General features: G+C 37.6%; 1 protein-coding gene across 1 annotated transcript; it reads left to right on the top strand.

The window, feature by feature from the left end:
- Nucleotides 1-26,509, top strand: LOC147216398 (immunoglobulin superfamily DCC subclass member 3-like). The gene is made up of 14 exons (XM_086177753.1): nt 1-115; nt 5,748-6,053; nt 8,106-8,250; nt 10,923-11,053; nt 11,339-11,476; nt 11,763-11,921; nt 20,657-20,822; nt 21,606-21,856; nt 22,031-22,195; nt 23,504-23,692; nt 24,304-24,417; nt 25,439-25,565; nt 25,706-25,820; nt 26,432-26,509. Exons 1-14 carry the CDS (start codon nt 67-69, stop codon nt 26,507-26,509), a joined length of 2,133 nt encoding a protein of 710 aa, XP_086033879.1. The 5' UTR covers nt 1-66.
- The last annotated feature ends 1,390 nt before the right edge of the window (nt 26,510-27,899 follow it).

Below are 27,899 nucleotides of genomic sequence, written 5' to 3'. Positions count from 1 at the left end.
TTTTGTCTCCTTAATTCCGGGGGCCAGAATTTTTGACATCAAAAGACTGAAGTGAAGACCAGCAAAATGAATTCAAGACTCTTACTCATCTGCCTGGTTGCCTTGTTGTGTACACGTAAGTACATATCATCTTCTGTATTAACTTTTTCAGCTCAGCTGTCAGACCAAAGTGAGTGAGGAGGAACTGAGGAAACTTAGCCCCAGCTATTGTTTTTGGTAATATTTAAATACTAAAAATACAAACATTACTTAGCAATATGTCTAAAATTCAAACAAGATCTATGTGTCCAAAAGGGTTGCTTTGTTTTACTGAGCACAAGTTAAAGTAGAATTAGAGTATTTTTGAATTGGGGCATTAGAGGTCACCTAAATCCAAGTACTGATGCAGGTACTCAGTTTGTATCAGGCCAAATGACTGTCATAAAAATGAATGTTTGCATTTTTTTTACCTGCACATAGCATGCAAAGGAAGAAGTTCTGTCAAAAATTGAATTTGTTAGCCTGTAATTGGACTGAATTAACTTATCCTGTCCAAATCATCTGAAGCAGAATACCTTTTAGAGTGAGGGGATTATTTTCAAGGATACCAAGTATAGTCAAATGTAATTCATGGTAATTATTGTTTTGTATAAAGGTAAGTATACTTCACTTTCACAATTTCTAGCTGGCCTCGAAGACCAATCAGACTCTTGGTGCATTCTTAAATCCCATTAGAACAGGGACAGCAGGAGACTGTTATAATGGCACTTCCAAATCAGTGAAATTGATCGTTCAGTAAAGATAATAATGTTATTGACATCCTTGAACCTGAAGAGTTATTGATCAAAAACAATAAATGCCTTGGAAGTGCTTTCTGGATACATGAAGTTTGCGAATTGCCATTTTTTTTACAGGCGGTTACAACACATGGTTCTAAAATATGTCAAACATTAAAAACCATGTAAAATGTCTGAATGTCAGTTTATTTTAGTTTTCAAGATACTTCCAGACAGTTATCAGACATGAAGAAAAGCTTTGCATGGCAAGTCGAGCATCACAAATGAAGGGGGAGGCTCTGCCTTTAGCTCAGACTGCATTGTGGGGTTCAAGTCAGTAACCTATGACCTTTGTTGGAGGGGGTTGGTCTCTAGATCATCTAGGTCAGCGTTGCAGTCTGTAGACAGGGTCACCATGGACACAATATGCACCCTCTCCCTTCTTTTTTTTTTAAGTTTTTGGTGACCTGAACCTCACACCCTCATCTCCATAACACTGCCCTCAGTCTGTGCTCTGATTGAGACCGTATTAGAGATATGAGGGTAATCCCCCTACAGCTGTCACATGTTTCCAAGCTCCTGTTTAATTTGTAATGGAAGCAATATTGAAGTTATCTACTCATTTTGAAAAAAAAAGGCACACCTAACTGATTTTATTTGTTACATTTGCATTAGGAATGCAGGTTAGGATGACAAAAAATTTGATTATTGCCAGCCTTATATGAGATGATTTTCTATTGTTTTCAATTCTAGGTTAAACACACCTCTTCTCTCCTAACTGTCCCATTAGATTTCAGATTTCATCCTCAATCCTCATCTGGCTGATGACAACCCAGCTCTAAATGTCTTTTTGATTTCTTGAATTTTGAATTTGAATTTCAGAGTTTGAAAAAAAAACTGTTGTTAGAAAGCTTTGTAGTTCTGCGCTATTTTTTACCTAGCTGGAAGATACCTTATTAGCTCTCTTGTTTTTCACCCATGATACATACATGCAACAAATCTTCAAAAATATTAAATAGTGATAAATATGAGCATTTTTAAAAGATGAGCCACAAAAATCAACAATGGTGCAGTCATTTTCAAACAGATTGATACTGGATCACTACTTGGTACTGGTTTGCACTGACGTTTAGACAGGGATATTTCTACTTCAGCTATTTTTTTATATTATTTCGAGCTCTTCCGAGTAATAGGCGTAGCACCCACACTCCGAACCGACACCTGCACCATAAGTATTTTTCTGTTTGTTTTTAAACAATTGTTTGACAATTTTGTAAAAGCCAGTCTACAACACCTTGCCCTCAGAAGCCCCAAACACGAGGCCTCCCAGAGTCTCGTTTACCTAGCTCTCTGCTTTAAATTGAGAAGAGTTCAAGATCTTTTTAGAGAATACAGAAGAAAAAACAATATTAGATGTTTTTTATGCTTGTCGTGTTTGTTGTATCAACTACATGATTTTCTCAGACACAGTAGAAAAGAAGACATAAGGAAAATAATGACTCAACCATAATATGTACTGTATGAGATTCAGTCCAATTAGTTCAATGCTTTATGATCCCACTGACAGTTTGCAGAGTTGTTGTTTGCAGAATTGATTGATTTTTTTTTAAATAATCCCAGGCCCCAGCCCATTTCTACTTTTCAGCTCAAATCAATGCAAAAATCCAAACCAGTCTTCCAAGTCCAAATATTTGTTATGAAAAAGAGAAAGAATTGATTAAAGGATTGTGGTATATAAGCCTCGTTCTGGTGCTTAGGATCCCCCCCCACATTTATTTTCCTCTCTTTATGGGGGTTGGAATAATCAGTGAAGTTCTCGGGCGGCATTCTGCTAAACAATAGCAGCTGTGGGATAAGGGACTATCTCTGGCTGGACACAAACAGCCCCCACCTACCCATCCACCCTCATCTACACATCCATCCTGCTCGACACTGACACTCTCATGACCCCTAAACAGCCCAGGGGTTTTAGGCACAGGGTGCGAGTGTGGGAGTTGCTGGACAACCCGCTCCCTCAAAAAAATCTCATTATAATGCTATACCCATATTGAAAACCCCCAATGCACTTAATCACACCCCACACAGCTTTGGCTCATTCGAACGTGCATATTTTTATGTGCCACTGCTTTAAACGCACAACCTGTTTGCTCAAAAGCACCTATGAGTAACAGTTTATGTTGTTCGCCTGTACGCTTGTCCTACATTGCTTTTTGATAATGTAGACTATTTATGAGAATTAAGCTCAGCAAGTCACTAAAGCACAAAGTCTTTTTGGTTGAAAAAAAAAAGCTTGGTTCCTTCATTAATTTTTCATTCATAAACAACATTTGACTACTTTTGTAGAGAATAAAGCCTGAAGAAAGAAATGTAACACATAATAAACATTCTTTCAATGCTATGGTTGAACATCTGGCTAAGGGTTTGGTACCAACAAAATGCCAGGGTAAAGGTGAGGGTTTTTAAAGTAGTGAAATGCACAGCTACGAAGAGTCGTAAACAGCCTACCCCTGTGATATAGGTAATGTTGTTTACATGAATTCATCGTTGAGGGATGCATCTCTACCATCACTTTTTTAGGTGAAGTTGTGCTTCACCAAATACCTTTCCTACTCGTATTCTCTCCATCGGACATCAGCACTGCCCTCCTAGGTTTCAACAGTACGTGTTTCTTAACAATGACCATAAAATGCAATGCTTCTCACCCCTGGGAAACCTGAATTTTATTCAGCCCTGAGGGATAGCATACTCGGGGGGGGTCAGGGTCCCTATCAGTTCATCCAGACACAGCTGACTAGAGCACCCAGAATCCTCTCTAGTGGCTACATTTGCTGGATGAGAAAGCTTTCAATTTCAGAACAGCAGATGCTGATTTCATGATGTGACATCAGTAAAGCCAATGGCGTAGATCACACAGAGGGGGGAGATCTGTTATGTGCTCAGACTGTGGCTAAGCTGTGAGGCTGTATTGGAACTGGCCTTACTATATGCTGAACAGAACTTCAAATATATATACAATATATAGTTGTTTACAGTTTTCTACTATTATTTCTTATTGTTATGTTTTTCTTGTCACTCTGGCACGAAATTTTCCTTCGGGATAAATAGAGTTGTTCTTATTCTTATTCTTATACACCGGTCATATATAATAATCGATTTTTTGTTCAAAAAATATAATCTAATTACATTTCCTATTTTCTCTCCCATTATTATGATTTTTTTATTCATATGGGCCATTCCATTGGATAACCTATGTGGTGTGTTTGCAGCAACACATTGTTGCTCCATGCAGTTTCAGTGGTTGTGTTGTGTCTTGAGGCTGAAATTTGAAATTTGATTCTTGAAATACATCCAGAAAGTCCCATATTTGTACTGGTCTATTCTTTCAGTCTGGGTACCTCTACCTTCAGTCTGGGCATTATATCATACAACCACTATCTACTGCTTTTCCTGCACTAAAGATACTGGAGTCTATCCTAGCTGTCATTGGGCAAGAGGCATTGTACATGCTGGATCAGTCGCCAGTTATTCACACAAATGATGCATCTAACTTCCAAATTATTCACACAAATTTAAAAAGAGCACAAGTATGTAAACTTGTTCACTGGTAAAAGAAAACCTGAACCAACTTTAACTCAAGTTTAACTTTAAGTCATATAAATCAGCCTTCTGTATGCCAAAGCAAGTGTCTGCAGGCCCTGTGATGCCCATTAGTTTTTTAAATGAAAACAAGAAAGCATAGATATTTCAGAAAAACAAAGTCAAGTTCAACTGCAGGCTTCTCTGCGTGGGATTGAAGCTGCAAGACAATCAAGGCTGGAACACAGCTGACTATGTTCAAAGAAGGGGTGCATGGGGTTGAACAGATGCGAGACTTGGTCATGACATTGATAAGGCATTGTGCCAGTTCAAGTGCAGATTGTTACTTTGTCATGAGAAGAAGACAACGGCATTAATGCCTAAAAAGACTGAGTGATTTTGGGGAAATGTGTCACAGAGGTCACTGAGAAGAGAGGACAAGGGTGAGGACCAAGAGATCTGGTGGCATGGGAAAGTCACCTCAGGGATGGATCTGAATGGATGGCAAGAGATGGGAGGGGTGAAGGGGATGCATAAGAAGAGGCAGATGGTGCCCTTGGGTGCATGGTGGCTGATGGGACTTTTACAGAGGTTACTGGGGGTTGGGTGCAAATAAGCATAATCACAACACTATTGTCACAATAGGCTATGGCTTCTATAGAAGATCTCCAAACTTGACCCTCACTAGTGTTCTCCTTCAGCTCAGTCATTGTTGTTGCCCTCTCTGGCTGGATGGCTCGCTGGCATCGAGTGTCTTTTGTGACTCATCTTCAGTAAAAGTGATAAATGCAGGAACCCCAAATTTGCTATCAATCAAACTGTTGTTTTTGGTAACCACTGATGGGTATTTTGGTTACCGTGGAAGGGACTCTCAAAGCTTATATCCAACCAACAGGCAAACCTCTGTGCTCTTGTCTCGACGACTATGGGTTTGAGAAGAAAGACTGGTTGAATTTTTAAATAATGCATTATTTTTCCTAAAAACTCTCCTGCTGCATTACCACATAAATCATGTGAATCACGGCAATTTTTTTTTTTTTTTGTAGATAGTTGAATCTTGTTGTCCTTCTCTGGTATGTTATCTAATTTTCTCTTGATCTTGATTTGATTGCACAGAAAAAAAGATGGCTCAACCAGCTCAAATTTTATTTGATTATGGGATTTGCCCTAGGTTATTTTCTCTGTCAGATTATTGCTTTTAGTAGCAAAAGTTGAGGAACTTGAACGCCAATAACTTTTCTACAATCCCTTGCCTTATATTCAGTTGAGAACTTTGATGCGGAATCATGAAGCAGCTCAAGATAGCAATGCAATCCTGCTTGTTGTGATTCCTGTGGATCCACAGAGCATAAAAATATGTAATCATTTAAACAAGTTTGGTCTCACATCTCTAATGACTCATCTCTCACTTTCCAGGTGGCAGCTTGGCGTCCGGATTGTCATTCATTTTGGAACCAAGTGATGTGATTGCAGTGAGAGACCAGCCCCTCATGCTGGCCTGTCAAGTTCAAGGAGAAGAACCCATTTTGGTCTCATGGCGGAAAAATGGCGTGCCATTACTTACTGGCTCACGGATCAATGTGTTGGCGAATGGCACACTGTTGATCCAAAGCTTCCAGAAACGTAAAGAAGGGACTGACCCGGATGTGGGCGAGTATGAATGCACTGCCCAGAACCGCTATGGTTTACTGGTCAGCCGTAAGGCCAAAGTCCACCTGGCTTGTAAGTTTGTAACTGTCTAGCAAAGAATACTTTCATAATTCCTCCTTTTCTAACAGGTCCCATAGAGATATATTGGCACTATATCTCTTTTTTTAGTTGCTAAGAACCCAAACTGCATCCACCTCCCCTGGATCAAGTACATCTGTTTCATATTTGAGATCATGCATGAAAATATACCATATGAGGGTGAGAGATAATTGCAAGGATAACTAATTGAGCTCTTTTCTATTATTCTTCATTGTTACGACATTTTGCCATAACTTATCACCAGTTGTACTGTGGCTCCAAGAACACTTTTTAATCTTTCTGAATCTCTTCTGGTTTAGATACATTTTTGAGTCATAGAAAGCAATACTTATTTATCAGAAAAATCTATATTATATGCAAACACAGTGGACACCGCTCAGTAGTTAACAAGTAATCACCATCATGATTTTCATAAAGTCATTTAGAACCAAGGGTAAGACAAACTCGGACACTACCCTGCTGATATGAAGAAATCAGTCACTGTCAGTGGTATTTACTGTCTTTATACATACATCCTGCATGGGCAATAAACCTGCACAGGGGGCATGGACCATCCCACAGAGAGTCACCACATGTATCATGTCGCCTTCATCAAAAAATTCCATAGTCTTTGTTATAAACAATTCTTCACATAGTGAACACCTACGGTCTGCTTCGTACCTGGCAACCATTCTTCCCCTGTGTTCTTGGATCCCTCCTGTTGTCACAGGGAGCTTATTAAAAAGCCTTTCATAATGGAAAGCATGTCACATCTGCGCCAAGTACAGTACTGTGCATGGATAGATAAGACACAATATTCAATCTTCCCACCCCCACCTCCACTGACCACCTCTCTGGTCATGTCTATAAGACAAGAGGTTTATGGTTAATCCCAAAGAGTTATCGCTATTGGACCTTAGCTAGATACAATGAGTAACCATGGTGATATATATTCATTTGCAGACCCTTTATCTCTTGTATGTTTTATTGATTGCAACCATCAAAATGTAGAAAATATTCAGGTGTAGATGTATGGATATAGGTCACGCAATGGAAACTCAATATTTACCATCAATCTGAATGAATTATAACTCATATCTTAAGTAACTCATATTATTATCATTACATTGAGAGATGTATGAATTACACCAGGTACAGTCTTCTACTGCAATGACCAACAATAGAGTTATATGTAAAACATCCTAATGTAACATTATGCTGCATTCTGAGCATAAGGTAAAATGTCAATAACATATATAAAATGTAGAATATAAAATTAGAATATTGTGATAAAGTTCTTTATCTTCTGTAATGCAATTAAAAAAACAAAAATTACTTTTTCATGATATTCTAATATTTTGAGATAGGATTTTTAAGTTTTCTTAAGATGTAAGCCATAATCAGCAATGCTAAAATAATAAAAGGCTTGCAATATTTCAGTTGATTTGTAATGAATCCAGAATGTATGACATTTTTGTTTTTGTAATTGCATTACACAAGATAAAGAACTTTATCGCAATATTCTAATTTTCTGAGACAGTCCTGTATGTGGCCTTGCAAACAACTGGCAACAGGTGCACAGTGTACCCCGCCTATGACAGGTGGTATAGGCTCTCACATCCCTACGACCCTGACTGCAGGATAAGAGGTAGATAATGGATTGATACCATTACAATAAAATGATACTGTTTTTTCTTTCAAAAATATACACTAAAAACTATAAAATTATATGAAACAATGTAAACAAATTGAGCTCATACCTAAAAAGAATCTCAATAATAATTCTCTGTGAAGAGAGCAAGAGATGCATAGTTTGAGAGATTATAGTCTAAGAGTTTAAGAGATGTATAGATTTAACAACCATAGAGCAATCTTGCTCATCATCATTATCATCATCATCTCATTATAATCCTACTGTACCCAGAAACCTGCATTTAACTGGTTGGTCACTGTTTCACCAGAAATCTTTCCAAAACATTCATATGACTACCCCCTTGCTTGCCATGCACTTTTTTGATCAGGCTAATCTTTGTGCTTCCTCATTAGCGCTTCCCAAGTTCCATACCCACCCAATGTCCATGTCAGTGGATGAGGGAGGTGTCGCTCGTTTCCAGTGTCAGATCAATGGAGTGCCCGAAGCTAATATCACCTGGGAGAGAAACAGAGTAGCAATTGGCACCATTGACAACAGGTAATATGATCCACACACATATTGTAGTATGTTTGAGGAGTATGCAAAGAAAAATGAGAAAATTGCAATGATGATGATGATGTGGAAAACACAAAAAAAATGAATCAAGTGACCTTAGTAAATAATATGAAAACATAAATCACAAGACAGTCATAAAGTTATTGTCATGTAGAAATGCTGATAATATTCACCACTAGTTTTGGTGGCCATGAAGAGCAAACACCTGGTGCGAAAGGTGCCCAAGTGTGACCACTCTCCACATTTGATATGATGGTGTAGTGTGTGGTAAGTTGATACATTGATTGTAGGCCAGAAACAGCAGCTAATATCAGCTGCTTTTTGGATGAATATGGCAGAGAGACAAAACCCAGAGGCAACGTGCTTATGCAAAATCACAGATTATGGTAATGTTGTGTACACAATTATATTCAACATTATTTTCTAAGCCACTTTTTCCTTGAGAGCGTGGCATCACAAAGACTCAGTAGAAGGATAGAGAGAATTGTTTTTCATTGCGAAAATTCTAATATATGATATATATATGATAAAAACATTTGGCATTTCACCACTGTATCAAGTAGCTTTAAAAGGGGACATCAAACCATTCTCCTGGATGAACCCCCACATAGTATCTTGAAGACCAGGACATTGTACTCCCATTTTTGCTTTTCAATCTGAGAGCGTCAACAGATTTCACCCTGATTAAATTTGTATTTGGTCAACTTCAAGGTTATACATCAGATAACTGAACAGGATATCACTAGCTGAAGTTGGGCTCTGCACATCTTACTGCATATAGGAGCGAGGGGGAGGGTAAAAGTTGGAGGATGGTGAAGTTATTGTAGCACTTACAACAAATTGGGCCAGCAGATGAATCGTTTAAAGATAATGAGACACCACAGACCAATAATTAGTTTAAATCCCGTCTTGTTTATCAAAAGAATTGAAGTACTTCGAAATAGCAGTAATTACAAGTCGGTACCAAATAGACATTTACAGACACAACACTAAGTAACAAAACCATTTGCATAGGCATACAAATATGACTTTCATTTTCAAGCCTTGTGCCCTTAAACTGAAGAAAAAAATATGAATTTCTTATTCTTCAATAGATTTAAACTTATTTAGTTTTAGTATGTAGTATTGAGCTCTAGTTTAATTCTGTGTCAGTCTCTGTCCATCATAGGTTCTTATTCAGTTCTTACTTTTAAATCTATAAGCAGCAAGTTATTTTGTTTCAAACTAGTTATCTTTCTTTTAAGGGACGCATGGGCGCCACAGTTCACCGTTTCTCCTGCAATCCAACTTAGCAGGAAAATGTTCAAAGTAACTACAGTCCATCAACATAGACATTAAATGAAACACTTCGGATGACAAAATAAACGTCAGAAATACCTAAAATTTGTTCCCTTCTTTGTTCACTCACTCGACCGCATGACTTTCTATATCATGTTTTTTGGTTGTTGTTTTTTTTTTCACTCGTAACTTCCGGTACAAAATCGATATCAGCGTTATGATTGGCTGATAGATCTACCACTTCCTAGAGCAACAGTACTATTAAACTAAATGACATATTAATTTACCAACAATATGAAATAATGTTTTTAATCCTTTTTATCTCATTTAGACATTTTTATATTACTAATATGACTTGTTTTTAAATTGTGAAATTCCATTCAATATTTATTCTTAATTATTCAAGTATGTATAACTTATGGCTATCTTCAACTGTGTTATATTGTGTTCTGTGAATTTCATTATTGTTTGCATGATGCAGTAATATGGCATTCATTGTGCAGTGCCTGCATTAGCTAGTCTTCAAAATTGTAAAATTCAGAGGAGGAAATGTTTTATTAATTAGGGGACCACAGAATATAGTGAAATGAGATAGCTCTCTTGGTATGTTTGAATAATACATTTTTGAAACATTTTTTAAAATCTTTTTAATATTATTCCATTTGGCAAGAGGAAGGCCCCTGTTACATTTCAATGAGCATGAATTCAGTAACCTAAGGATGGAGCATGTGAAACATAGTATTATTGTTACTGTTTATAGTGGGTTACAAAAGGGCTTCCAATGGATGTGAACGGGTTGTTTGGAATGAATAAAGTCCATTTTTGGTAAAGGTAAGATGTCTTACCTAAGGCACTAGTTTTAATAACCTAAGGTGGTCCCTCATGGGTTTAGTTAAGGACGACACACATAATCTTGCCCTGCCATAAATGATTTTTTGGACTCTTCGGGGGATGTTTTTCCTCCTAATTTTTCTCCACCAATGTAACTTTTGATCAAATGACTTGAGAAGAGTTCAAAGTTTGTTTAGACTAAAGCATGATTCAAATTTTGTCTGTGACTTCAATGTCAAGCATGCTGTTGGGCTTGTTATTTCAAGTATGTTTTTGACTGTCATCATAAACATAAGTAAAACATTTTCATTTATTATTTATATGAATTATAAGTGTCCATATAACACTCATATATCAACAATACGAACTAATTTGACTGACATTCATCCAATTTTGGCCCATCTGAGTGAGAAAGCCATGTTTTCTTTTACATTTTTGAACTTTCGTCTCATTTGGAATGGGGATAAATGTTGCCCTGACTTCCTGTGATAAAAGCCTTAAATCACTGTCCCCAATCCTCATCACTCCCCCCTGCCCCGCTCCAGGTACACTCTGTTGCCCATGGGGATCCTCCAAGTGACAGGTGCGAGGCAGTCCGATGCAGGAATTTACCGATGTGTCGCAACTAATATTGCCAATACGCGCTACAGTCACGAGGCCATGCTCAACATAACAGGTAGGTGAAGCCCTACTGTTGTTCCAAACCTGTAGTCTTTTTACACAGGCTTGAAAGCCCCTCACCATCAACGACAATTTGGATTTCCCTGAGCCCCATGTTACCAGAAACCAAAGTTTTTATTTTTTTTTCAGTTTACAGCCTCAATGTTTGCCTGACAATTTCAGAGTCTCAGTGTCAAAAGTCTCTTGCCAACATTTTTGATAATTTTCCATTCATGTTTAATTATGTATGATCTCTATTGCTCCTTGGTTTGAAATCTCACGTTTTATCCTACTCTTGTAGGTGGAGCCCCAAGAACCTACAAAGAGCCAGTCATTCTGTCCGGACCCCAGAATCTGACCCTCACTGTTCACCAGACTGCCATTTTGGAATGCATTGCCACTGGAAACCCAAGGCCAATTGTTTCCTGGAGTAGACTAGGTACCTCCACTACTGTGAACAATATAATAAATTGAATAAGCTAATTTTTACCAACAGGTCAAGGGGCAGCTTGACTCTGAAGTTTAGAGCGGTCGTCCTTGGAACTGAACATTCCTGGTTCGGTCTCCGCGCTCCAAGCCTGTCGAAGCATTTCGTGCCACTGCGTGGCTGCCAGCTGCTCATGGTTCATCCATGATGGGTTCAATGCAGAGAGAAATTTCCCTACAAGGGATTAGTAAAGCATGATAAAAAATATATATATATTTCCCTGTCTTTTCTACACCAGATGGCCGTTCCATTGGAGTGGAGGGCATCCAAGTGCTGGGAACAGGGAACCTGATGATATCAGATGTCACTCTTCAGCACTCTGGTGTATATGTGTGTTCTGCTAACAGACCTGGGACAAGAATGAGGCGAACCGCACTAGGCAGACTTGTGGTACAAGGTCAGTAGAAATTTGCACTCACCTGGGCCAGTAGAAATATTTTGGGTTTCTTCATGGTAAACACACAGAGGTTATATTGATTAGCTCAGTTCATAATATGATGTTGTTTATGGTAAATGGTCTCCACTTATATAATGTTTTCACACCCTTGCATTCTGCCATTTACACATACACCCCGATGGGGGCAGCCATCCACATGTCACAGAAACCTTTCAACACATTTTCCGCTTGCTTGATCCCATCAGTGTGAGACAGAAATGGTTAGAATGCCAAGTTTTGTTTACGTTACTTTATTTGTATCTTTTACATGTAACTCATGATAAGTTAGGAGGCTTTATCTTAATTACATAAATAAAAAAAAAATTAAAAAGTCTTTTCCAGCTTCAGATATTCTAGCCAAGAAATACAAAATATTTTTGATTTATGGATATCAAATGTAAGATATTAGTGAAATTCAGAGAATGATTCACATCATAACTATACAAAGCAATGGATGCAAATTTATTTGGTTAAATGTTAAATGTTTTCTTACTCAGACAAAATCAGAATCAGAATATGATATTCTTCCTCAAGACCAGCAAATGAAGTACACTCTAAAAACAAGCCAGGTTAAAAAAAATCAAATGTAGTGTGATTTTCTTAGAATCCATCAGGAATACTCTTTCCATCTTTTAAATGGGACTGCAGACATGGTCTCTGTTTAAGCACACAAACGCACAAACTGATACTTCTCTACATCTGAAGATGTTAATGCTTCATAAAATTAAAAACAACCTGTAAACCAAGTATTAGCCTTCAAACAATTACACGGACCAGCCAATGTATTAACAATGCTGTTTTTACCCCAGAGTCTAAAATTAATTTCTAATGATGGAACATTAACACCAGCTGGTTGTGAGAGTCCAGGAAGGGACATAGTCCCATCCATCATCTGGCATAGTCCCAGCCCACTCATATTTCTCACTGTCATTAGCTATTTTTAATTGCCCGTTCTGAGGCCAGCTCATCGCTTATCTGTATCCTTGTTACATTGTTAGAGGAAGGAGGCAAGACAGGACAGGAAAGAACGCAGTGGCTATTCACCTCTTATTAGCACCTTGTTCCTGGACCCTCTGTAAAGGTGTCATTTTCAAGGAACTAATGACTAAAATCTGACTAGATTATGAATGAAGCACCTTTGAGGAGTAAATACATGTGCATTAAAATCATCATTCAAAATAAAGATGTGAGAAAAAGCAGCCTTGAGTGTCATTTTAAACTCAGTGCATGATGAATTTATGCACGGTAGCAAGTTATAAAAATGTTTTATTGTGCAGCAGCTATGATCAGCTTCAATTGGTTACATTTAACCTTAACATTTACATTCTGCGATCAACTCAGATCTCAAATATTAACAATGACAATCTTATTACATTAAATGTGTTAATATGATGACACATGTCTACTCTAAATGTATTAATTTCAGCTCCTTATCAAAAAAAATGTTGATAATGTCAAGTGGAATATTATATATTATATATATAAGTGGAACTACAAATTCCAGTAGTCAAAATGTGATGCTGACTTGAGGCAAAGCATTCATTCAATTAAAATAAAGTGTGGCATGTAGTTTAAATTGTTAAAAAAATGTATCACTGGAATGAATATTTCTTCTATTTTGACCTTTCTAAACTTTCTAAGAATTAGAAAACGCCTGTCATTGCCTGATTGATTCCTTAGTTACTCTTAAAAAATGTTTTTTTTTATGTTGTTCTCATTCAAATTAATTCCAGAGCAGAGTAATTTCATGCATAATGTGTGTTGGAGTACATGCAGTAAAACATAAGTAAAGCATTTTACAGATAGGGACTTGTTAAAATTCTTATCACAGAGATTAAAGAGACAGATTTTTTTTTTTTTTTTTTGCTTCTTTTAGAAACCTGAAAGAGGAGAAATTCACTTTTATACATACATACACACACGAATATGCATATATATATAAATACATATATATGTATATGTATATGTATATGTATATAGGTCAAAGAAGAAGAGGAGGAAGGCATGTTTGGAAACAGAGAGAGAAGAGGAGAGGCAAGAGTCTGGGACTGAGAGTAGGGACTTTGAATATTGGGGCTATGACAGGAAAAGGTAGAGTTGGTCGACATGATGCAGAGAAGGAAGATGGATATACTGTGTGTCCAGGAAACCAGGTGGAAAGGTAGTAAGGCTAGAAGCTTAGGAGCAAGCTTTAAGTTGTACTATCATGGTACTGACAAGAAGAGAAATGGAATAGGGGTTATCTTGATGTTAGGATCGCGCTGGAGGTGAAAAGAATGTCAGATAGACTTATGAGTCTGAAACTGGAAATTGAAAGTGTGATGCTCAACAGTATTAGTGGCTATGCCCTGCAGGTGGGATGTGAGTTTGAGGAGAAGAAGAAGTTCTGGAATGAGTTAGATGAAGTGATGCAGAATATCCCCAGAGTGGTAAATGGTGCAGACTTCAATGGACATGTTGGTGCAGACACTAGAGGGGATGGACAAGTGATGAGCAGATCCCTCCTCCTCAGGGAGGAGTTGAGAAAGGCTTTGGGAGGTCAGGGAGAGCTTCCAGATGATTGGACAACTACAGCTCGTGTTGTCAAAGAAAGGTAGAAGAGCACTTGGTATGTAATGTGGAAGGAAAGTAGATAAGGAGACTAGGTGATGGAATGAGGAGGTGCAGGAGCATATACAGAGAAAGCATTTAGCAAAGAAGAAGTGGGATACTGAGAGGACTGAAGAGAACAGACAGGGTGTACAAGGCATTGAAGAGGATGAAGAGTGGAACGGCAGTGGGTCCTGATGATTTACCTGTGGAGGTGTGGAAGTGTCTAAGAGTGGCAGTGGTAGAGTTTCGGCTAGATTATTCAACAGGATCTTAGAGAGTGAAATGATGCCTGAAGAATGTAGACCAAGTGTGATGGTGCCCGTTTGTAAGAATAAGGGGGATGTGCAGAATGGCGGCAACTATAGAGGGCTAAAGCTGATGAGCCATACAATGAAGTTATGGGAGTACTGGAGTACTGGAAATTAGACTGACAGCAGAAGTCAGCATTTGTGAACAGCAGCATGGCTTCATGCCTAGAAAGAGTACTATGGATGCAGTATTTGCTTTGAGAATGCAAAGTACAGAGAAAGCCAGAGGGAGCTACGTTGTGTTTCTATAGACCTTGAAAAAATCTCCATGGACAGATGATATTGCAGATGTTATTGTCATCTATATTGAGAGCAGGGAACAGGTTGAGGGAAATCTAGAAAGGTATGCTCTGGAAAGGAGAGGAATCAAAGTTAGTCGTTGCAGGACACATTATATGTGTGTGAATGAGGTGGAAGAAGTTGGGGGATTTCAAGTACTTGGGGTCAACAGCCCAGATCAATGGAGAGTATGAAAAAGAGGTAAAGAAACAGGTTCCAGCAGGTTGGAATGGGTGGAGAAAAGGGTCAGGGGTACTATGTGATAGAAGACTATCGGCTAGAATGAAAGAAAAGGTGTACAAGACAGTGGTGAGACCAGGGATGCTGTATGGCCTAGAAACAGTGACAATGATAAAAAGACAGGAGGCAGAGCTAGAGGTCACACAAATGAAGATGCTAAGGTTCTCTTTAGGAGTGACCAGGATGGATAGGATCAGGAATGAGTCCATCAGAGGGACAGCACGTTAGATGTTTTGGAGAGAAGGTCAGAGAAGCCAGACTGAGATGGTTGGGTCATGTACAGAGGAGGGATAGTGATTATATTCGTAGACGGATGCTGGAATTGTAGCTGCCAGCAGGAGGTCTCAAGGAAAACCAAAGAGAAGATTTATGGACGTAGTGAAAAAGGATATGAAGGTCGTTGGTGTGAGAGAGGAGGATACAGAGAATAGGGTTAGATGGAGAAAGTTGATTCGCTGTGGCGACCCCTGAGGGGGAAAAGCTGAAAGCAGAAAAACATATACATATATACCCAAGTATACATACATAAGCAACCAACACAGTATTTATGTACCCAGCATGTGTGTGTGTGTGTGTGTGTGTGTGTGTGTGTGTGTGTGTGTGTGTGTTGATGAGAGTCTATATTAACTTTTCCCTTTTTTCCTCTTTTTCCTCTTGCACTTAAGAACTGTATTGTTCTGGGGTCTTTATCTCATTTTGGAATTAGAGGCCTCAACATTCATTCATAAACATAACTTCCCCTGAAACCCCTATTGTTGTTCTCTTTTGGCTTTAATTCATTTTAGGTTTTATATATACTGCTCAAAAAAATAAAGGGAACACTTGAACAACACAATGTAACTCCAGGTCAATCACACTTCTGTGAAATCATAGTGTCCACTCAGGAAGCAACACAGATTCATTTTGACTTGTTTTAAGGACATTACATCAAAGTTGGATCAGCCTGGAGTTTGTTTTTACACTTTAATTTTGAGTGTGATTCTTATCCAGACCTCCATGGGTTGATACAATTGATTTCCATTGATCATTTTTGTGTGATTTTGTTGTCAGCACATTCAACTGTGTAAAGAGCAAAGTATTTCATAAGAATATTTCATTCATTTAGATCTAGGATGTGTTTTTTAAGTGTTCCCTTTATTTTTTGAGCAGTGTATATTTATATGGAGGTGAGACAGAAAAAAAGCAGAAATTATGTGGAGGAGTATCTGCCAATTCTTCAAAAAAAAGCTTGGCTTTTAAAAGAAGGAAAATATATATGCAAAACAAATGAGAGGAGTTATCAATACATCTATCCATCCGTGTTATGTGCAAGTCTTTGAGCAGATCAATCGATACTTCACCCTGACACTCCCCATTGTGACGGGGCCTCTGGTGTAACGAAGGCCTGATGTCTAATATATATTCATTAATTTATTGATCTGCATTCTGTCTTTTTGGGGTTGGGAGAGAAGAAACGGTTTTAAGCCTTGTCCAGACAAACCAGCCCTTGTAGTAATCTTTTGTATGACACCTTTTGGTCTAAAAAAAGAAAAAAAAAATCAGTCACTAAATGTGATTCAGCTGTGCAACGCTTTGAGCGATTTGGTTTGTCTAGTTTTTGCTGTTCTGACTTTCACACGGTCAACATCACCCCATCTGTCTGCGTGTGTCCACAGTCAAGGCCGTAACGAAAGAACAATGTAGGCAGGAAAGAGAAAGACAAAGAGCAAAGATGGTCAATACAGGGAGCAGGAGGTAGAGAGGGGAGTGACTTTGACCTGCAGCTTCTGACCTCTGACCCCAGGAGGAGGCATGTGACTGAAAAAGATTGAAGTTGTGGGTGGATGGGAAGGAGGTGTGGTCTCAGGGTTAATTATGGAGGATTGGATGATGGATTGTGTCCCAGCAGAGGGGTGATGGTGACCGTGGTGTCACTACGAGGAGACACAAAGGATGGCGAGCCGCTGTGGAGGACGGTTCTTTAAAACACTTACGCCCCCTCCCTCGTCCTCAATGTGGTTGAAATTTTATTCTGCAGGCCTCTATTATGCAGATCCCAACGACTGGGACGGTTCTCACAATTCTCACACAAAATTCATCGTGAGACCCATAGTCTCACCGAGCAGCTTTCAAAACATCCATATGCAGATTAACCACTGGCCCCAGTGGTGTGCCTGACCTCTAGAGGCCTCAAAACATTTCCCTCAGACTTAACTTCAATAAAGTTAAATATATCTTTTGGTCCTTTAAAAGAATAAAGATTTTTTTCAATAATTTCCTGTAATTTCAGTTGAATTTCTTGACCGGTTAAAGAGCAAATGTCACATTTTTTTTCTCATCCTTATCAGTGAATATTTTTTCACAACAAGGTTGTCGGTTCTGATACAAAAAATTCAGCTGCTCTTTTCACCACTTATATGTTCCTATCTCACAATATTATTCAGTCACTTCAATCTCTTTCAATTTTTTTCTAACCAAATTACTCAAACACCTATAATGTATGTCCAGAGATGCTTTGTTTGATAGAAAATATTTAGATATTTAAACACAATTGTTGTAGGGCTACGTTTGTCCATTTGACAAAATAAATCTCATCATAGGCTAGAAATCCATTGGACGTCATTACCAGGCTGACACAGTTAAGGGTGGACATAAGTAATTGTATGTAAATGTAATTCTGGAACTTGGACAGATGTCCCAGCCAAACAATACAAAGTCTAACCATATGTATTAGCTTAAGAAAAAAAAGTCAATATCAACAGAATCATTGGTCAATACGAAATATTGATCGAGTGATGAATGTTCTGCTGAGATTGTGTGATATTTTCTAACACGATCTTGGGACAGCTGAACAAACTGGTTGACAGCTATTCCCCTCTGGTATGTCATGGCCACACACACACACACACACACACGCACACACACACACACACACACACACACACACACGGACACACACATACATCACAAGTTGCAGTTCTTTTCCAGTTCTGAAGAAAAAGCATTACTTTGATAGTATGGATCATTATAATAATTCTGTCTAAGATTGTACTGTAACTTCCTTCTGCTTCACAACACATAAATATATGAACAAAATACTATGTATAGCATATTCCATACATAAAATGCACCTCAAAGGGGGTTCCAAATTGGTATGCAACATTCACAAACAAAAGTGAGTACGATAAATAAAATGAAAAAATTGTGTATACATAAATCATTATGAAAATACAAAAAGAAATTAAAAGAAACAGACATAAAGGAAAATAATTGAATAAAAGTTGGGCAACCTATTCTATAAAAAGGCTTGGAGAGATTAATAAAAATAAGACAAATGATCAAGCTCAAAAGTAGACACATGAAAGCAATAAAACTGCACTAGGCTTACAAGAAGCTTTCCAGAATAAGTTGTTTTTAAGAATCTCAATGAGGCCTGCATATCTAATATAATTGGCCATGGTCTTCAACAGAAATAAGTCACATACAAAGAAATGCAGAGTGGAAGGCTTCCCAGTTGACAAAGAGTCTATGTCCATGTCTGATGAGCAGTCAAGTAGAATTTATTTGCATTCTTAAATCCTTGAAGTATCGTTCAATATTGTAGACAATATAAGGTGCTGCTGCACTTGCAGATACAAAACTATCATGTGACAGTTTAATCTTAAATAAACTGAATAAAATAACAGCAAATGTAAGAAATCATAAAAGCACAGCAAATACCTACCAAATGGGAATTAATGCACTTATAATCTAACAATGTACCGTCACTGAGTGAAACAATACAAAAAAAAAATAATGATAAAAATGCAATATAATTAAGAGGAACAGTGAACCAGAAAAAAATAAATTATCTATATATTTGGGATCAGAAATTAAATAGGTTTTAATACATTTCCCAAAGTAAATGAGCATCTAAATTTAGGGTGCAGGTTCAAAAGTCTAAATCTGTTTGGCTACAATACTGAATTGTACTGAAAATTAGACATGTGTGGTCTTTGAATTAGAGCTCAGGGTTAGAAGAATATGACTTAAAAATATGAGATAGATATATGTTGAAATTTTATGGATCATACCACATTTACTTTTGTCAAAACTTTACCACCTCTGTATAATTACTATATTTAAAAAAAAAACCCTGTTTATCCTCTGTTTCCCCTGATACATGAATTATTCCATCTGTATTTGGTCCTGTTGGTAAAACACAACGGTCACGTCACCTGGTCAATACCGCCTCTGTGCATCTCCGAGCTTATCATAGTGAACTGACCAAACAAAAAGGAGAAATCCCCAGCCACTGTGATGACGTGCTCTTATTGAGACAGTCATCTTGTTGACACATCCACTCCCCACCCTGGGAGGGACGGGGGGGTCCGGGGTCACAATGGGTGTAGAGGTCAATAGATCAATCAGATGCTGAGTGTGGGCTGAACCGGGGAGGGGCTTTAGGGCTCACAAGCTTTGCTTATATCCCTGCATTTGTATGCATGTCTGCTGTGTCACTATTATTGAACTCGGTGTCGGGAGGAGCCGTCTGGTCTCACCGTCGTTTGTGTGTGTGTGTGGGTCTGTGTGTGAAGTTCAACCACAAGGGCTATTCAATGAAGCCATAACAAAATAAAACCAAATAGATAGTGGATATAATGTACACTGCTCAAAAAAAAATAAACACTGCAATAATGCATCCTAGATCTGAATGAATGAAATATTGTTATTAATACTTTGTTATTTACATGATTGAATGTGCTAACAACAAAATCACATAAAAATTATCAATGGAAATCCAATTTATTAACCCATAGAGGTCTAAATTTGGAGTCACACTCAAAATTAAAGTGCAAAAACACACTACAGACTGACCCAACTTTGGTGTAATGTCCTTAAAGCAAGTAATTTACACTTGTTTTGATTTCACAGAAGTGTGACTGAGTTGGAGTTACATTGTGTTGTTTAAGTGTTCCCTTTATTTATTTTAGCAGTATATTTTGTTTTGGATAGATAGATAGATAGATAGATAGATAGATAGATAGATAGATAGATAGATAGATAGATAGATAGATAGATAGATAGATAGATAGATAGATAGATAGATAGATAGATAGATAGATAGATAGATAGATAGATAGATAGATAGATAGATAGATAGATAGATAGATAGATAGATAGATAGGTTGTTCTTTGCAACCTTATCTATCTATTTGCATAATGCTTAATTCAGAATTTTGTGACCAAGGGACTTGGGATACACTACACCTGGGTTTAAACTTGTCTCCTTTCTGCTCTCTCGCTCTCACTTCTTAGCTCCACCTGAGTTCCTGCAGTGGCCGCAGTCTGTCTCCAAACCCATAGGAGGCAGTGCTGTCTTCACCTGTGTTGCTCAGGGTGTTCCAGAACCTCATCTGATCTGGCTGAAGAATGGCAAGATCCTGATGCCTGGAAACAACATCAAGTTGACCAACAACAATAGGTATATGAAAGCTCATTGGGAATGAAAATGACTTGTGGTCACTTGATCACTGGTTTATTTTAGTGACGGCTTTTATTTGTATTGTTTATAATATGAGAAGAGGAACCCCTCAATGTATAATTTACCAGCTGTTGCCACATGGTGGCAGTCCTGCATTGAGAGCATGAAGCCAGTGAAATGTGTTCATATTTTACATGAAAAATGTTCAAATACAATTCCATATTATATTTTGAGCAGGTCACATTTACTTTTAGTCTCCATTATGGTTTGAATGCCATCCCATTTTAAAATCCAATATGTAGCACTACCCATTTTATACAGGTGCATTAATTTGTAACTCCTTGAAACCGTGGGAAAATTGGTAAAATGTTAAAAAAGATACAAGCAGTAGTTATTGTTGATCAAATATATTATTCAAATAGCATGTCGCATAAATAGCGGAATACCATGCTCCAATAAAGATATTAGTGTATAGTATTTATAATTATATTGAGAAGTTGTACAGTCGGGTGTTACTAAAGTATGTTACTTAATTTTTTTGTTATCCATGACTTACTTAAACAGAAAAAAATTAATTTTGAGATAGTATCCCTGTTTTGACTCATAATTTTGTCCAATGCGAAGTAACCAAAAATGCTTACTATTACAAATTCTGCAACTCTTACAGAGTGGCCTCTCTGTCATTCACATAATATCCAACCCGATGATGGCAATTAATAATAGTCTCAGTTTTTGAAAAATCCTGTAACATGTGACTGATCCCTCCGTCTGATATTTCAACAGTACTCTGGCTCTGACGCGCATTACCTTTGAGGATGAGGCCATCTACCAATGCATTGCCGAGAATAGTGCTGGAACCAACCAGGCCAGTGCCCGCTTGGCTGTATCCCAGGCCAAAGACCTGCCTGATGCCCCACAGGGGCTTGTATTCAGAGTTTTGTCAACAACCTCCTTGCAGATATCATGGATTCAGCCACTTGCCAATGTCACTGACAATATAATTGGCTATGTCCTGCACATCCGCAAGCTTGGAGGTGAGTGTTAGCGACCAAAAAGTGCCATCAGGAAGGCATATTTTCTAATTTTATACACATGACTTCTACTATTTTATGTTGTCCGTTTTCCTATCCTCATGTATGATTCTTACTATTCCTCAGCAACATTTCCCTACTGTAAAACTCATACAGAATGTAATTTGGGTATTTCAGAACCTGACAGTCTAGAACTACAGGAAGCCATCAGCAAAGAGACCTTTCAGCATGATGTGATCAACCTGGAGCCTGCTACCACCTACTCCCTCTACCTGAAGGCCTACTCACCTCTAGGAGCGAGCAAGCAGTCCCAAACAATAATAGCGACAACATCAGGGGGCGGTAAGATGATGCAGAATGGAGGACATACATTCCAGAAATGATCACATGAAGTTGAAATCACAGAAATTGTTATTATCATTCAATTATTGTCACTGTCAAAAATGCAAAGAAGTTTCAAATATGTCCCTTTACCATATGCAATCAACAAAATCAATATTTTGGGCTCTTTTCCATATATCCAATAGTGTCTGGTACATTTTTACACTGGACTGAGCCCAGGGTTTTGGAGAAAAAATTATATCTTTATAAGACTTCCAGGTTGTTGCTCAGTACATGCCAAGCAAATGCATGTGAAAATGTGTAATTGAATTCTCCGCTCAGTGAAAACACATTCAACACTAAAATAAAAAAGCCACGGTTTCAAACATTTTCAGGCATCAACATGAAACCAAGGAATCAAAGCAATGTAAACAGGTCATCATTTTAAAAAGGGAAAAATATTACTGCAATCAATGTTTAAGAGGTCTGTTTGTTAAACAACCAAAGAACATAACTCATCACTATTCTATTAACCCTCATATTATGTTAAGGGTCAAGTTGACCCTTAACATAATATGAGGGTTAATAAATGTAGAAAAACAAATCAATTTTTCCAAAAATCAATGGATAACAAAATATAAATAAATTCACTAATAAGTAAATCATTATAAGTTAGATACAACAGAGGCAACCATCACAAATAACTATATTTTATCAGAATACATTTATGTGTGTAGGAAAAGACATGTTCATATAATTACCTGTTTTTCATTTGATTGCAGATTTCTTTTTGACACATTTTCTAAATGCTCTTTGTAAATCCAGGTTTATGACATATATTTATCATTTTATTGTAAAGAATTCTATACCGATAAATGATTTGCCATTCCCATTATGTCACATTTTCTCAGTGCTTATTTGTGGGGAATATTTCAGGTTCCAGACTAGATATCTAAAGTTTTTCTGAGGAAGAGCAAGTGTCTAAACAGAATGGATTGGTTGCAGAGGATGTAATGTAACTGTAACGAAACAATCCAGTAGTCAGCTTACTTACATACTTACTTACAGTAAGTAAATTGGAAATAATAAATATAGGGACACTGTCACTGTATCATATTAGTTCATGTTTCTTAAGTATCTAACACATAGCAAGAAATGAGTAGAAAGTGAAATTCATCCCTTGAGAAATTCACATTGCTTTTTTTTCTTTTGTAAGGTATAATATAGATATAGTATCATTATTAAGTTCCCCAAGTTCTGAAATGCTTTTGTCTTTTACCTAGGATTCTGTATCTCATTGTCATGTATCCATCTGTTTACTTTTCCCAGTGCCAAGCTCTCCCACCTTCTTCACCAAGGTGGTGAACGTCACAGCCGTGCAGGTACTCTGGGAGCTTCCAAACAAGGCCGGCAAGGCTGAGGGCTTTAGGCTGTCATATCGTAAGGTTCCTCAGAGTGATTTCCAGGGGCCAATCCAGCTGCCATTTCACGTCAATGCTCATACCATTTCTAAGCTGGGTGAGTTTCTGAGTTGCGGTATCCACAAACTCCCATTAAGAGACACCTTTGAGCACAATATCTGTAACTATAAAAACAATTTCTAAATGGACAATGTCCCTGGATTATAAGGCAATACTTGTGCTTACTGCACTTTGCTGTCACTATCCACATTTAACTGTAAAACTGAATTTAGTTTAAATGTGAAAAAAAAAGGATAAAATTGTCAAAAGTATCATTTTGACAAACTTTTTAAACATTATGCAAATAGGTAACTTGGAGGATTATTGTGTAAAAAGGCCAAATGAGCCAAAAAGAATTAATTGATAATACAATGTCTTCTTGAATGGTAAGTACTTCATAAAGAATCAATAAAAAGAAAATGTAGATAGTTGTGTAAATTCATAAAGAAAATAAATGACTTCAGTAGATGTTTTTTTCTACATTATGCTGTATGTACTGTGTTCATGTAAAATCCTAGTTTTAGATTGCATTTAGAGTATTTATATTTATATTTTTGATCTATATTATTAGACAAAATATCTTTACTTACTTAATTTCAATTGGCATAGCACCTCATTGTTTTGTTTTCCTTCAAACCCCTGTCATAATATATTTGCTTCCATCTCTAGAATTGGGTGCAGTTTATGAGGTCAAACTGGTCGCCTACAATGGAAACGGAGAGAGTGACTGCTCTAAGAGGCTCGTGTCACTGGCAGTGGAGGGGACCAGTGCTGAAACCACTGGTGAGTGTCATTTGTACAAATGACTTTTCTTGACTTATCCTTAACTGAAATTTAGTTCTGAGAAGAGACAGTGAGGCTACTAAAGCATTTTACAGATACAGTGTTAAACAGATAATATTGAAATAGTTATGAATGAAGGAATTAAGAAGTCAGTAAAGAATAAGAGTAATAACGACTTTATTTATCCCGAAGGAAATTGTTGTGCCAGAAATTCCTTAACTAAATTGTTACTCAAGCAAGAAGAAGTAAATAGAAATTAAAAAAGCAGAAAATTTAGCAAAAGGAGACACTAAGGTGAGGAGAAACTCTGGCAGGCAGCTGCCCGAGACAGCACCGGAAGTATTATGATACATCATATTCATAAAATTCTCAAGAATACATTGATAAATCCTTTGAAACATGTGCCAAGAGTCAGGGTAATCACAACTGATGTCATGAAAATGCTGTTACATGAACAATAGAAGAAAAATTTCACTTAATTCCACTTCCTTTCATTGCCCAAAGCATGCAAAGTCATTGCCTTGTAGAATTCTAATGGAAGTTTTTAAAAGCTCTGACATTCTAATGATCAAATCACTTGAATTGAAAAGATATCTTTGCATTAGCCAGTGCTGCTCTTGCATAAATTCTAAAGGTCAAACAATCCACTTGTGCAAGAATTATTGCTCAGTACTAAACTATCGACTTTCTAATTGATGAAAGGGGTGGTTTAATTCTTTTGACAAAACACAAGCAAGATAATAGACAACAAATTTGCCGGCATTGTGAGGACAGGCTTTTTAATCAGGCCAGTGGTGTTGTTAAATGTTCTTACTTTATCAAATAAAAAAGTTTACATGCAATATGCAATATGCAATAAATTGATGGGTTTAAAAAAATATAGGGCATCGGCAGTCAAATTGCTGTCACACTGAGCTGGCTGCTGAATCGATCTCAACCCAATAACCCTAAAAGCACTTTTCACTGGAGTTTATTGTACCAAATAGTAAATATACTAAACAATATGGAAACTTTTCTGCAGGAGGGAACAGTCCTTGCAAGTGCAGGGATGGTGAGGCCTCTCTGGGGAGCATTGTTATCGGCATTCATATTGGAACAGCCTGTATCATCTTCTGCATTCTCTTCCTCATGTTTGGATACCGTCGGAGGTCAGTACAAATATTTTTGGTTATATTTAGTTTCTTTCCACATTAAACAACCATTTTCCCCATTAATATACTGTATATCCGCTATATTAACTGCTGTATTTTATAGAGTATTTTCACTTATTTTTGGGTCCTGTTTTCAGTTTATTTTGCAGTAAGGGAACTCAGAACAGCTGGTCTATACCGATGGACAACACAGGACACAATGGCATACATAAAGATGAAGCAAATTGTGCCAGAATGGAGTCTGTGCCTCAGGTACTTACCTCTTTAATTAATTTAATTAATTTCAATCATTTTGTAAACCGGAAATTATAACCAAAACATTTTATGTAATTAAATAGATATGCTCTGGAGCACATAGAAAATATACTGTTTCTGTAGCTAAATTGATTAATGCTCGTGTTAATGCTATGCATAGGACTGCTGGTTTGCACAAATTCACACATAAAACAGGTAGAAATCATCATTTCAGATGATTAATGAAATAATTTTTCTATATAATATCAGTCTTACATAACATTCGTATCAGCTGGTCTATATCTAAGATGAATATTTCACATCATGTTGTCCTTTAAAATACATTATATAGTCATTTTCCTATTATGGATGTTCTTTGGCTCTTGGTGCATGGGATAACATAAGTTACATTCCCTAAAAAATGTAGCTAAAAAATATAAAAAATTTGAATGAGATTGAGAATGAAAATCAGACATGTACTTGTATTTTTAATTAACAATGTTTTAGTTCTACATGAATCTCATTCCATCCATCTGGAAAAAAAAAATCAAAGTTTCGTGCATAATTACATTCATTTTTTCTTTCTTTGTGTCTTCCTTCCTTCATGCCTTTATGATTCCTCCTCTCAGCAAGTGGTCTGTCCAGCTCAATGTCAAGTCATCATTGAGGACCACTCCTCAAATCTCCCTGGCAACGGTACTGGCTAGCAATGTTAATAACGTCCTAACCCACATCCCTGTCCTTCCCTCCCCCTAGGTAATACAAACCCATAATACCTGCACTCTGAGATAGTTCAGTTATAGATTAACTTTCTCCAGAACATGCTGCTAATACCCAAAGTAACAGAAATTTTGCAGAATGCTAAAAGAAAACCCCATGATCCTTTTCTGTCCCATCCCTATACCAAACCCCTACCTCAAACCAAAGGATATTGCCTTTATTGCCTGGGCATGTACATATGTGCATGTTGACAGCAGCCTTCAAAAAACATTGTCACTCCAGATTCAGTGCTGTCCCATAATGTGTTAGCTCGTGACAGTTTTTCCAGTGGGAATCTGTTCCATAACCAAAATATAATATTCTTCAGAATTCCCCTGGTAATCTATGCTCACAGAGCACAAAAGTAGGTCAAGCAATGTCATCTGATAGGGGCATTTTAGTGAATCTGTTGTGACAGAATACCTGACTTTGCCTTCAATTCCTCTTCACTAAGAAAGGAATGAAACATAGCGGCCTTTGTGAAAGCCTTATGGAGGTGAGAGTCTAATTAACAATGACTGTCTATCACCATACAAGCCATTTAGAAGAACCCTATAAACTGATATATTTTATTCATGTCTTCTTCGCCTGAAAGCTGCACATTTCCAAAGAAAGCTACCTCAGCCTGACAAGGATACTTGAGCCATAATTGAGAGGCCAATGTTAGCCTGATGATGCTGCTTGTGCAAGCCTACCTCATCCCCCACAAAAACCCCTTTTTCCCCATTTGTCAGTACTTCCCCTACCATTGCTAATGCCAGTGTACCATGCCAGCCGCCAACCAGGCCAGTCACGAGAATGCTTGCTGGGATAACTACCATAGAGAGCGTCACCATGGCACAGTCTGGATATCACTTCTACTGCCAAAAGTCCAAGCCTTACTGCACCAGAAAACAGAAAACCCCCAGAAAAACCTCATATTGAAGCTTTGTTGCCTTTTTTTCCATTAACATGGATAGAGGATATTGTAGATATGCACACTTTGGTCAACATCCATGTCCTTTCAATATGCAACAGTGTTCAGAGGACAACATGTCCTCATGGACAACATTTACGTCAAAGAATGCTTTTAAAGCCTTTTCAAAAAAGCATTTAATTCTTTCTCCGAGATGCCCATCAACGACAACAAGTTCAAGGAAACAAGTATTTTGTATGAGCAGGACCAACATGATGACAACAGAAGATGAGCCAAAAAAGATGACTTTTGTGGACATGATGCCAAGCTGCTGTTTGCTCTCCAGATGCCAAATTGGTTGCCCTGGATCCTCAGTGACACTGCATTGGCGGCTAAAGAGGTTTAAAGATGATACTTGCCTGAAAGCATGGACAAGGCTTATG

This window comes from Fistularia commersonii, chromosome 30 (genome assembly GCF_037954325.1).
Source record: "Fistularia commersonii isolate RoL2024-O1a breed Wild chromosome 30, RoL_Fcom_v1.0, whole genome shotgun sequence".
Lineage (NCBI taxonomy): Eukaryota > Metazoa > Chordata > Actinopteri > Syngnathiformes > Fistulariidae > Fistularia > Fistularia commersonii.
The sequence above is the reverse complement of the archived record's forward strand: the minus strand, read 5'-3'. Positions and strand labels throughout refer to the sequence as shown.

What these genes read in the sequence shown, in the direction of transcription:
- LOC147216398 (XM_086177753.1), top strand. Translation starts at nt 67, where the DNA reads ATGAATTCAAGACTCTTACTCATCTGCCTGGTTGCCTTGTTGTGTACA. An exon ending in TCATACCATTTCTAAGCTGG is followed by an intron (nt 23,693 to 24,303) that starts GTGAGTTTCTGA and finishes TTCCATCTCTAG; the next exon opens with AATTGGGTGCAGTTTATGAG. An exon ending in GACCAGTGCTGAAACCACTG is followed by an intron (nt 24,418 to 25,438) that starts GTGAGTGTCATT and finishes ACTTTTCTGCAG; the next exon opens with GAGGGAACAGTCCTTGCAAG.